This window comes from Xenopus laevis, chromosome 3S (assembly GCF_017654675.1).
Source record: "Xenopus laevis strain J_2021 chromosome 3S, Xenopus_laevis_v10.1, whole genome shotgun sequence".
Lineage (NCBI taxonomy): Eukaryota > Metazoa > Chordata > Amphibia > Anura > Pipidae > Xenopus > Xenopus laevis.
The window spans coordinates 131,648,552-131,661,994 of NC_054376.1; the positions used below are offsets into that span (position 1 = coordinate 131,648,552).

General features: G+C 42.4%; 1 protein-coding gene across 1 annotated transcript; it reads right to left on the minus strand.

Annotated features, from left to right (window-relative positions):
- Positions 1–330: 330 nt before the first annotated feature.
- On the minus strand, positions 331–7,378 carry ctdnep1.S (CTD nuclear envelope phosphatase 1 S homeolog). The gene is given in 8 exon segments (NM_001096787.1): positions 331–639; positions 924–1,008; positions 4,204–4,315; positions 4,395–4,511; positions 4,815–4,886; positions 5,155–5,273; positions 5,386–5,452; positions 7,236–7,378. Coding segments are annotated over 8 exon segments (735 nt in total). The 5' UTR covers positions 7,338–7,378; the 3' UTR covers positions 331–578.
- Positions 7,379–13,443: the final 6,065 nt, after the last annotated feature.

The window sequence follows — 13,443 nt, forward strand, 5'->3', positions numbered from 1 at the left end:
CTTGTTAGGCTTGACATTCAGATACCTGAACAGACGCAATGAACATCATATATCTGTGTAGCTCTCACTGGCATGGGAACAGAACTCTTGAATCCTGCACCCCAAGTTGTGGAGACCCCACGCATGCAGAATGGTGCTATGGAAGAAGAAACCTAGAATCCTGTTTAGTGGTGGGAGGGCTATGTACTATTCCAAACCCAATGGGCTCAATCGAAAGGCAGTAACCCGGATGATTCTCCTCTCACTATACTGGCAGATTAGTGATATAGGGAACGCCAATGGGAGTGTCAACTCAAAACGCAACGATCAAAAGAGGAAAATGGCTCCATATAACTTGAAATAATTCTCTTTATACAAGAAAGTCTGCAATTAAAAACCAGCCCCTCCTTCCCCCCACACACCCCCAACCCCTGAAAAAAGGGATGGAAGGGGCTTTTAGAGTTCATTACCACCCTCCCCATAAAGTGTCCAAGAGGTAGAAAGAGGGAGCTCTGTATCCTCCTTCCTCAGTGAGGGGTACAGTCTCTGTCTGTATATGCGCAAAGGGGGCAGGGGAGAGGGGTGGGCGGGGGTCACTGTCACCACAGTCGGTGCTGGTGAAGATTGCGGCTTAGAACTGACCGGACATCCGCTGTGAACCTGCAGAGAGATGAGAGTCAGTGACTGAATTATTACATTGCAGGTGCACCTATACACACCTGTACAACAGTGAGACCAATCATTAGATCAAATGCAGGACCATTCATGGACCAATAAGCTATTGACTTGGTATGGAGGTGGCATTTGTACAGCCAGCAGATAAATCACTGCCAATTCAATGAATAAGTGGAGGGAACGAGGTACCAGATCATTGGTAATAATGAAGACTTGGCACAATACGCACCTTCTGCCAAAGGATAAGCCCCTCCCACCAGTCTCTTTACCTTAGAGCGTCCAACATCGGCAGCAGATTCAAAAGGGCCGTGTCGCTGGGGTCGCTGAACCACGACTTTATGGGAATTGCGTTATCTGTGGGGTAAAATAGACTCAGTATCTGTGATACATCGCATGTCGGGAGGAACCCCTTACCTAACCCCCTGCTGGTACCCCGAGTCTGCTCACTCACTGCCCACCAGGAGGAACCCCTTACCTAACCCCCTGCTGGTACCCCGAGTCTGCTCACTCACTGCCCACCAGGAGGAACCCCTTACCCAACCCCTGCTGGTACCCCGAGTCTGCTCACTCACTGCCCACCAGGAGGAACCCCTTACCCAACCCCTGCTGGTACCCCGAGTCTGCTCACTCACTGCCCACCAGGAGGAACCCCTTACCCAACCCCTGCTGGTACCCCGAGTCTGCTCACTCACTGCCCACCAGGAGGAACCCCTTACCCAACCCCCTGCTGGTACCCCGAGTCTGCTCACTCACTGCCCACCAGGAGGAACCCCTTACCCAACCCCTGCTGGTACCCCGAGTCTGCTCACTCACTGCCCACCAGGAGGAACCCCTTACCCAACCCCTGCTGGTACCCCGAGTCTGCTCACTCACTGCCCACCAGGAGGAACCCCTTACCCAACCCCTGCTGGTACCCCGAGTCTGCTCACTCACTGCCCACCAGGAGGAACCCCTTACCCAACCCCCTGCTGGTACCCCGAGTCTGCTCACTCACTGCCCACCAGGAGGAACCCCTTACCTAACCCCCTGCTGGTACCCAGAGTCTGCTCACTCACTGCCCACCAGGAGGAACCCCTTACCCAACCCCTGCTGGTACCCCGAGTCTGCTCACTCACTGCCCACCAGGAGGAACCCCTTACCCAACCCCTGCTGGTACCCCGAGTCTGCTCACTCACTGCCCACCAGAGGGAACCCTTACCCTTTCTATGAATATCATGTGACACATTCCATATCACATTACAATGATGAGTAAAGGGGTGTGTAGCGGAGAGATGACATTATAAGAAACAGGGCTAAAGGGTAAATATACCCTATGACTTATGACTATAATAAAATAGGCCGAATGGTATTGGACAGTTCAGTTGGATGTACTACTGATATAGACCTGTAAGGGGGATACCATTACATTAAGAGGGAGGAACCATTCAGTAGAAGGGAAGTGCCACGGATCAGGAGGGAGGAAGTTGGTGGAGTGGATATGGAGGGAGGAAGTTGGTGGAGTGGATATGGAGGGAGGAAGTTGGTGGAGTGGATATGGAGGGAGGAAGTTGTTGGAGTGGATATGGAGGGAGGAAGTTGTTGGAGTGGATATGGAGGGAGGAAGAAGCTGTTGGAGTGGATATGGAGGGAGGAAGAAGCTGTTGGAGTGGATATGGAGGGAGGAAGAAGCTGTTGGAGTGGATATGGAGGGAGGAAGAAGCTGTTGGAGTGGATATGGAGGGAGGAAGAAGCTGTTGGAGTGGATATGGAGGGAGGAAGAAGCTGTTGGAGTGGATATGGAGGGAGGAAGAAGCTGTTGGAGTGGATATGGAGGGAGGAAGAAGCTGTTGGAGTGGATATGGAGGGAGGAAGAAGCTGTTGGAGTGGATATGGAGGGAGGAAGAAGTTGTTGGAGTGGATATGGAGGGAGGAAGAAGTTGTTGGAGTGGATATGGAGGGAGGAAGAAGTTGGTGGAGTGGATATGGAGGGAGGAAGAAGTTGGTGGAGTGGATATGGAGGGAGGAAGAAGTTGGTGGAGTGGATATGGAGGGAGGAAGAAGTTGGTGGAGTGGATATGGAGGGAGGAGGAAGTTGTTGGAGTGGATATGGAGGGAGGAGGAAGTTGTTGGAGTGGATATGGAGGGAGGAGGAAGTTGTTGGAGTGGATATGGAGGGAGGAGGAAGTTGTTGGAGTGGATATGGAGGGAGGAGGAAGTTGTTGGAGTGGATATGGAGGGAGGAGGAAGTTGTTGGAGTGGATATGGAGGGAGGAAGTTGGTGGAGTGGATATGGAGGGAGGAAGAAGTGTTGGAGTGGATATGGAGGGAGGAAGAAGTGTTGGAGTGGATATGGAGGGAAGAAGAAGTGTTGGAGTGGATATGGAGGGAGGAAGTTGTTGGAGTGGATATGGAGGGAAGAAGAATTGTTGGAGTGGATATGGAGGGAGGAAGTTGTTGGAGTGGATATGGAGGGAGGAAGTTGTTGGAGTGGATATGGAGGGAGGAAGAAGTGTTGGAGTGGCTATGGAGGGAGGAAGAAGTGTTGGAGTGGATATGGAGGGAAGAAGAAGTGTTGGAGTGGATATGGAGGGAGGAAGTTGTTGGAGTGGATATGGAGGGAAGAAGAAGTGTTGGAGTGGATATGGAGGGAAGAAGAAGTGTTGGAGTGGATATGGAGGGAGGAAGTTGGTGGAGTGGATATGGAGGGAAGAAGAAGTGTTGGAGTGGATATGGAGGGAGGAAGTTGGTGGAGTGGATATGGAGGGAGGAAGTTGTTGGAGTGGATATGGAGGGAGGAAGTTGTTGGAGTGGATATGGAGGGAGGAAGTTGTTGGAGTGGATATGGAGGGAGGAAGTTGTTGGAGTGGATATGGAGGGAGGAAGTTGTTGGAGTGGATATGGAGGGAGGAAGTTGTTGGAGTGGATATGGAGGGAGGAAGTTGTTGGAGTGGATATGGAGGGAGGAAGTTGGTGGAGTGGATATGGAGGGAGGTAGTTGTTGGAGTGGATATTTAGGGAGGAAGTTGTTGGAGTGGATATGGAGGGAGGAAGTTGTTGGAGTGGATATGGAGGGAGGAAGTTGTTGGAGTGTATATGGAGGGAGGAAGTTGTTGGAGTGGATATGGAGGGAGGAAGTTGTTGGAGTGGATATGGAGGGAGGAAGTTGGTGGAGTGGATATGGAGGGAGGAGGAAGTTGTTGGAGTGGATATGGAGGGAGGAAGTTGGTGGAGTGGATATGGAGGGAGGAGGAAGTTGTTGGAGTGTATATGGAGGGAGGAAGTTGTTGGAGTGTATATGGAGGGAGGAAGTTGTTGGAGTGGATATGGAGGGAGGAAGTTGTTGGAGTGGATATGGAGGGAGGAGGAAGTTGTTGGAGTGTATATGGAGGGAGGAAGCTGTTGGAGTGTATATGGAGGGAGGAAGAAGCTGTTGGAGTGGATATGGAGGGAGGAAGAAGTGTTGGAGTGGATATGGAGGGAGGAAGAAGATGGTGGAGTGGATATGGAGGGAGGAAGTTGTTGGAGTGGATATGGAGGGAAGAAGAAGTGGAGGGAGGAGGAGACTGTTACCTGGGTGACTCCTGTAGGCCCCCGGAGAGTTGTCCAGAATGACGACACTAGAGAGGTCGCTGTGCACCACAGACAGGTCCTTAATGTAACTGCCCAGTTCCAGGGTACAGTGCTACAGGAGAGAACAATATGAGTGGACATGGAGTGAGCCCCACAATAAGTACATGGTGTATAGAGTGCAGCTGACTCACCTGTCTGTAGAATCTTCTCCTGAGCACTGCCTTGTTGTTATCTAACTTGTCGGCCACAGCAGAGCCATAGATCTCCATACTGGCTGTGAATACCACCAGCTCATACCACTGACTCACCTGAGGAAAGATACATGTGTGTATATATATATATAATAATCAGTATAGCGGCCAGTACAATTAGGGGATCCCTTTCTTTGCTTGACTCTCATATATCCATAAGGTACAATGAATAGGGGCTCTAGTGTATTTAGCTTCCCCTTTTATTCATCTCTCCCGGGGTCCCAGCCATTTTATATGATCCCTATGTAAAGTCACACTGCCTACATCTTGCACCCCAATCTCCTCTCTACCCCCCAAACCCCCTCACAACTGCTTCTTGAGCTTCCCCTGCTGGATTCACTGCCCCCAAAATATACTCACCACCTCCAGGAAGAAATCCACGTGTGGCCGTTTATGTACAAAGAATCTCACTGGGTGTTTGTCTATAACAACCTGCCGACACATGGGGACAATCACTGAGAAGCTCACTCACTGGAGGGGGCAGACGGGCAAGGGGAGGGGCAGACGGGCAAGGGGAGGGGCAGACGGGCAAGGGGAGGGGCAGACGGGCAAGGGGAGGGGCAGACGGGCAAGGGGAGGGGCAGACGGGCAAGGGGAGGGGCAGACGGGAAAGGGGAGGAGGCAGAGAGGAGGAAGAGAGCAGAGGAAAGAGGAGAGACATCAAACAGAAGAACAAACAAGATGGAGACATTGTAATTACCTTAAGTATAAAATCTGGGGGGGTCCCAGGTCGTACCGTCGGGCGCAGCACCCCATCATGATGAGAATGGATCAGGGTCTCATCTAAATCTAGAACTAGAACTTTCCGTTTCACCTGACCTGTGGAAGAGACAAGACCTGAGAGGGGTGGGATATCACAGAGCGGGAAAAGAAAGGGATCCAAGTAATAGAAGTGAGGGGTGAAAGCTACACGGGGGGGTCAGTAACTTACTGAGGCGACTGCGAGAGGCCGGAGAGAGCGGCAGGACATCGTATCTCACCGTCTGGTATTGAATAATCTGTAAGAGACAATCTGATCACTGCCCTGTACTCTGTTTTATATATAATCAAACAATAATGGCCGCACTCTCAGGCCTTCAAAAGGGACACATTGGATCAGAATGGAGGATATACGGGCGGTCGGTCACATCAAAGAACAGATCCGACCAATGGGATTGTTTTACCCTGTCCGGTCGGCATTTGCCCAACTTTCAGCCACATATCGATTGGGGACACTAGTCGGATGGCCACACACACGGGCCAATAAGCCGCTGAGTTGGTCTGTGTGTGGGGCCTTAGTCTGTAGTGCTGGGTGTGTCATTCCCATTATAGAGCAGCCGTTGCTATGGACTAGTAGTCATAGCAACTCCCTACCTTGTCAAAATGGCAGAAAATACTAAACTCTAAAGTGAATTGTTAATCTCACATATCAACACTCACAATAGACACCAAATAAAAAAGTGTGTAAGAAGTAAGTGCGTGTGCAATGAAACGCTCAGTGACTTTACTATAAGAAATACAAAACCTTATGTCGACAGAGACATAGGGGGGAATAGACAAGAGTGGGGGGAGCCCGTTTTTGAAATAAAAGTGATGGTAAATTGGTGTAAAATACTTTCTCCATATTCACCAAGAGAAATCTGCCGAAATCCCCACTCAACCGACACTTTTCATATTTGAGTGAAAGTCAATTTAGTGACACTTTGATGGATTTGTCTTTCAAACGAGATTTATAAAACAGGAGTAAAAGTCGGTTGTTCCCCCCGTGTGTCTGACCAATAGGAACATCGGCTCCAGCCATTTCACTCCCACTGGGGAATTATCTGGATATTCACACTCATCAGCTGTTTGTGTAACAGGACAACTACAACACTCACTAAAGTAAAACTGTATTTTCTACAATTAAATGTTTTTCACTGACATTTGCACCACTGTTCTCTTTTTGTTGAACGTGGAGTCAATTGTGATGCAGCTGAGAGGGGTTCCCAAACTTTTGCATGTGACTGTATATACAAGGGTAAGGTATGGATGGATATAGATATATGCCTATAGGCAGGAGGGCCATGGGGTATATTGGGGGTATATAGAGGTAGGGATATATATATATATATATATATATATATATATATATATATATAAATATATATACACAGAGAGGAAGAAATAGAAGACGATATACACAGGAGTATATAGAGGGATACAAAGAGATATATAGACACAAGGAAGACTATATACAGAGGGGTGTATATATATATATATATATATAGAGAGAGAGAAGACTATATACAGAGGGGTGTATATATATATATATATATATATAGAGAGAGAAGACTATATACAGAGGGGTATATATATATATATATAGAGAGAGAGAAGACTATATACAGAGGGATATATATATATATATAGAGAGAGAGAAGACTATATACAGAGGGATATATATATATATATAGAGAGAGAGAAGACTATATACAGAGGGATATATATATATATATAGAGAGAGAGAAGACTATATACAGAGGGGTATATATATATATATATATAGAGAGAGAGAAGACTATATACAGAGGGGTGTATATATATATATATATAGAGAGAGAGAAGACTATATACAGAGGGGTGTATATATATATATATATATATAGAGAGAGAGAGAGAGAGAAGACTATATACAGAGGGGTGTATATATATATATATATATATATAGAGAGAGAGAGAAGACTATATACAGAGGGGTGTATATATAGAGAGAGAGAGAGAGAGAGAGAGAGAGAGAGAGAGAGAGAGGCAGGAGAGACTCACGGTGCGGAACTGCCGGCGGAGTAAGTAGAGGACGAAGCTCCAGAGTTTGGCAGCGAAGGCCACGAAGCCCCTGAGGCCGAGGAGCCCCGGAGTCCGCATCATCCCGGGAATAGGGCGCTGGGCGGGACAGAGGAGGAGCCTCCGTTAGTCGCTGAGACAAAACTGTGCGTGAGGCGCCGGTTACACTCCCATTCGGCTCTGGGAGACGCTGCGGGGCCCTGTGACAGCCGCCATGGCGGAGCTCCGCGTCACTTCCGCACCGTGTCACTCACATGCGCTTCCGCACGAGCCTTTCCGAAATTTCAAACACGGACAACTGCGCGTGCGCACTCCAGACACTCCGACCGCCCCGTCAGGCTCGGCCAACGCATGCGCTGTACACAATAACGATAACTATCACCACGCTGTGCCCTCAGTGATTGAGTGACAGGAAGAGGCGGGACATAGTAGTTAGCTCGTGCGCTGATTGGTGGCTCCTTGTGAGCTGCTGTCACAGGACAGTCTGGGCTTCTATACAACTGTGTCACATATTACTCCTCACAGGAACTACAACATTGTGTCACTTTCTTAATCCCACCCATTATTGTGACCACACCCCCTAATTAGCATCTTCATTTCACAAAATGTCTCAGGTTATAAACCACATTGCTGAGTTTTTTATGTTTTATTACTTTTACTATTCGCACGGAGTTACATAGTAACATAGTAAGCTCAGCCCTTCTCTCTGTATCTCTCTCTGAGTCAGGAGGTTCATAGTCCCCTGGGCAACCAGGCTGGGGGCGGCTGTCAAGTCTGCAACACAATTGTCCCAGATCTGACTTCAATGCGCTGCAAATGGTGCTGCTGCTTGTCACTCACCTCTTACTTCCTGCACACCCGCCCACTCACTTCCTGCTGCTCATTTACTCAGCAGACACACTGTCCTGGACTCCTCCATCACTTCCTGTCATCCTCCTGCTACAGAAACCGTAAGTGCTCGTTTTTTACACACTTACCTGCACTTCCGCACACTTACAGTACATTTATACACTTAGGGGCTCGAGTGAAGGATTAGAATAAAAACTACTTCGAATTTCAAACAATTTTTTTGGCTACTTCAACCTTCAACTACGACTTCGAATCGAACGATTCGAACTAAAAATCGTTCGACTATTCGATAGTCGAAGTACTGTCTCTTTAAAAAAAACTTCAACCTCCTACTTCACCAACTAAAACCTAGCGAGCACCAATGTTAGCCAATGGGGAAGGTCCTAGCAATCTGGGATCGAAGGAAAATCGTTCGATCAATGAATTAAAGGATTCTAAGGATTTATTCTAAGGATTTAATGGTTCGTTTGAAAATTTTTCCTTTGATTGTTCAATCGATCAAATTGCGGTAAATCCTTCAACTTCGATATTTGAAGTCGAAGGATTTAACTTCGATGGTCGAATATTGAGGGTTAATTAACCCTCGATATTCTACCCATAGTAAATGTGCCCCTTACACACACATTTTAGTAAAGATTGGTATTTTTTTATTTTAGCACACTTGGTCCCTTTTGTACACTTATTTACATGTATTTGCACACTCAGACAACTTTTATTAGTGCACAAATATGTATACACAAAAACTCACAAACAGGTGTTTTTTTTGTTTGTTTTTTTACTTATGTTTACTTTACTTATGTTTTGCCTAAAAACATGTTATTTTGACAGCATCACCATTAGATAATCGATTTCGGCCACTAATTACGCTGTCGGATAAATTATTTTGTTATTTCATTGATTTACACTATTTTTTGTGGTTTTATTGCAATTTTATCCCTGCATTATTGTTCCTTATGTATCTTTAGTATAGTTTTGCTGTTTGGTGCTTTGGGATAGAAAGATTCATTTTACTTAGTTTGATCCACCAGAATATATGCTTTCCAAAAATATATGGTTTTCTGGGGGTCTTTTTACAGTTTGGGGGTCTTACGGCACATAACGCACAGTTGGGGCTCTCTTTTCTGCAGCTTAGTTGGCTAGTGTGAAAATTCATATGCACGTTTTTCATTTGGGGTCCGTACACACCACATACTTTGGTAAATCTATGCATATTGGGCATCAAACTATTCAATAGACCTTGGACATCCACATTTAGGGTGATTTTTCTTTGTACGTAAAACATTGTATGCGATAAATGCGGCAAACTGCAACAATTTTAGGCGATTTTCAGAAATGTTGTAAAAACCTCTACGTTTAGAAAAGCTTTGCAGTTCGGTAGTTTGGTGTAGAAAGACGTCTTTATCTTTGTTTGAATCGGCAGAATGTGTACTTTCCAAAAATATATGGTTTTGGGGGGTCTTTGCTGTTAGGAGGGTTTTGAGGCACATAATATGAAGTCAAGGGTCTATGTTCACAGAAGGTGAATTGGCAGCGGAGAAAACTCATACTCACAATTTTCATTTGGGGTCTGCACATGCCCAGCTGCCTTGGTATATCTATGCATATTTGGCATCAAACTGTTCAGTAGACCCTTGGCATCAATATTTAGAGTGTTTTCCAGTTGTATGTAAGAAATTGGGTGAGATAAATGCGGCCAATTGCAATATTTCTAGGTGATTTTCAGAAATGTAAAAACTATTGCTTTTATCGCCAAATTTAGGAAAGGTTTACGGCTTGGTACTTTGGAGTAGAAAGACGTGCATACCCAATTTGGATGCGGGGGAATGTGTTCTTTCCGAAAATATATGGTTTTCTGGGGTGAATGTAATTTTTTCTATCTTTGCTCCCCCCAAATCTATGTAAAGGTGTTGATTTTGCAGTACCTGAAATGACAGACCATATGGGGTGGTCTTCGTTTTGGGGCCCCTATATGCCACGTGCTTGGGTACACCTATACATATTGGGCATCAAACTGTTCAGTGGACCCCAGGATTTCATATTTGGGGTGCTTTACATTGATACCTAATGATGTGTGGGAGATATGATTCTGTAGAGTGGATTCAAAAAATTCAGCAATTTCTATAAAACATTATACGTTTAGGAAACAATTGCAACTTGGTAGTTTGGAGAACAAAGATATATTCACCCATTTTTGATTCACCAGAATCTGTTCTTTCTAATAATGGGTAGTTTTCTAGGGTAAACCTACTGTTAGTGGAATGTTTGGCCTTGAAATCAGAAGTGTGTTGTTTGGGGAGCGCTGCTTTGGACATGTGCTAGTGTACTGCTTGTAGAATGTGATCTATACAAGTGAGGAATCTCCATAAAACTATATATATTTGGTATTGCCTCGTTCAGGAGACATAGACCTTTCCAAATCGGCTGTGTTCTCGTACATAAAGTAAATGATCTTTCTCATATTTCTGATTGTTCTTTGTGAAACATGATTTTTTTCATTTTATTAGACACTTAGAAGCCTATATCTTTTCACAGAATATTTCCAAAGTTCAGGTTGTCCTGAAAAAAACAGTATATTGTTTTCCTGGGTAAACTAAAAGACCTCCCCAGGAATGGCCCTTAAATTGAAAGTACAAATATCTAAAAACTGCTTGGCAGTAGATATTCACATCTAGGACAAAACAGGCAGGGAAAGGGTTAATCTGTAACTCTATGTTCTCCCTAGAGACCTGTTTATCTTATATAGTTACACTTGTTTCTTTGCTTATCTTACAGTTACACTTGTTTCTTTGCTTATCTTCTATTGTTACACTTGTTTCTTTGCTTATCTTATATTGTTACACTTGTTTCTTTGCTTATCTTATATTGTTACACTTGTTTCTTTGCTTATCTTATACAGTTACACTTGTTTCTTTGTATATCTTATACAGTTACACTTGTTTCTTTGCTTATCTTATACAGTTACACTTGTTTCTTTGCTTATCTTATACAGTTACACTTGTTTCTTTGCTTATCTTATACAGTTACACTTGTTTCTTTGCTTATCTTCTATTGTTACACTTGTTTCTTTGCTTATCTTATATTGTTACACTTGTTTCTTTGCTTATCTTATACAGTTACACTTGTTTCTTTGTATATCTTATACAGTTACACTTGTTTCTTTGCTTATCTTATACAGTTACACTTGTTTCTTTGCTTATCTTATACAGTTACACTTGTTTCTTTGCTTATCTTCTATTGTTACACTTGTTTCTTTGCTTATCTTATACAGTTACACTTGTTTCTTTGTATATCTTCTATTGTTACACTTGTTTCTTTGCTTATCTTATACAGTTACACTTGTTTCTTTGCTTATCTTATACAGTTACACTTGTTTCTTTGCTTATCTTATACAGTTACACTTGTTTCTTTGCTTATCTTATAGTTACACTTGTTTCTTTGCTTATCTTATAGTTACACTTGTTTCTTTGCTTATCTTCTATTGTTACACTTGTTTCTTTGCTTATCTTATACAGTTACACTTGTTTCTTTGTTTATCTTATACAGTTACACTTGTTTCTTTGCTTATCTTATAGTTACACTTGTTTCTTTGCTTATCTTCTATTGTTACACTTGTTTCTTTGCTTATCTTATAGTTACACTTGTTTCTTTGCTTATCTTCTATTGTTACACTTGTTTCTTTGCTTATCTTATACAGTTACACTTGTTTCTTTGCTTATCTTATACTGTTACACTTGTTTCTTTGTTTATCTTATATTGTTACACTTGTTTCTTTGCTTATCTTATACAGTTACACTTGTTTCTTTGCTTATCTTCTATTGTTACACTTGTTTCTTTGCTTATCTTATACAGTTACACTTGTTTCTTTGCTTATCTTATACTGTTACACTTGTTTCTTTGCTTATCTTATACAGTTACACTTGTTTCTTTGCTTATCTTATAGTTACACTTGTTTCTTTGCTTATCTTCTATTGTTACACTTGTTTCTTTGCTTATCTTATAGTTACACTTGTTTCTTTGCTTATCTTCTATTGTTACACTTGTTTCTTTGTTTATCTTATACAGTTACACTTGTTTCTTTGCTTATCTTATACTGTTACACTTGTTTCTTTGCTTATCTTCTATTGTTACACTTGTTTCTTTGTTTATCTTATACAGTTACACTTGTTTCTTTGCTTATCTTATACTGTTACACTTGTTTCTTTGTTTATCTTATATTGTTACACTTGTTTCTTTGTTTATCTTATATTGTTACACTTGTTTCTTTGCTTATCTTATACAGTTACACTTGTTTCTTTGTATATCTTCTATTGTTACACTTGTTTCTTTGCTTATCTTATACAGTTACACTTGTTTCTTTGCTTATCTTATACAGTTACACTTGTTTCTTTGCTTATCTTATACAGTTACACTTGTTTCTTTGCTTATCTTATACTGTTACACTTGTTTCTTTGTTTATCTTATATTGTTACACTTGTTTCTTTGTTTATCTTATATTGTTACACTTGTTTCTTTGCTTATCTTATATTGTTACACTTGTTTCTTTGCTTATCTTATACAGTTACACTTGTTTCTTTGTATATCTTATATTGTTACACTTGTTTCTTTGCTTATCTTATACAGTTACACTTGTTTCTTTGTTTATCTTATACAGTTACACTTGTTTCTTTGCTTATCTTATACAGTTACACTTGTTTCTTTGTTTATCTTATACAGTTACACTTGTTTCTTTGTTTATCTTATACAGTTACACTTGTTTCTTTGTTTATCTTATACAGTTACACTTGTTTCTTTGCTTATCTTATACAGTTACACTTGTTTCTTTGTTTATCTTATACAGTTACACTTGTTTCTTTGTTTATCTTATACAGTTACACTTGTTTCTTTGTATATCTTATACAGTTACACTTGTTTCTTTGCTTATCTTATACAGTTACACTTGTTTCTTTGTTTATCTTCTATTGTTACACTTGTTTCTTTGCTTATCTTCTATTGTTACACTTGTTTCTTTGCTTATCTTATACAGTTACACTTGTTTCTTTGCTTATCTTATACTGTTACACTTGTTTCTTTGTTTATCTTATATTGTTACACTTGTTTCTTTGCTTATCTTATACTGTTACACTTGTTTCTTTGCTTATCTTAAATTGGTACAATTGTTTCTTTGCATATTGAAATTGTTACAAATGTATAGAAGTGCAGCTGCCACGTATTCTGGGCTCTTTGCAAAAAGCCAATTAAGTTTTTGAAACTTTGTATCTATTTCTGGCTGTTCAGTGCTGGATCAAAGTCGGGACATTTCATTAACAAACCTGGGACGCTGGTTGAGCTGTCAAAATTGGGA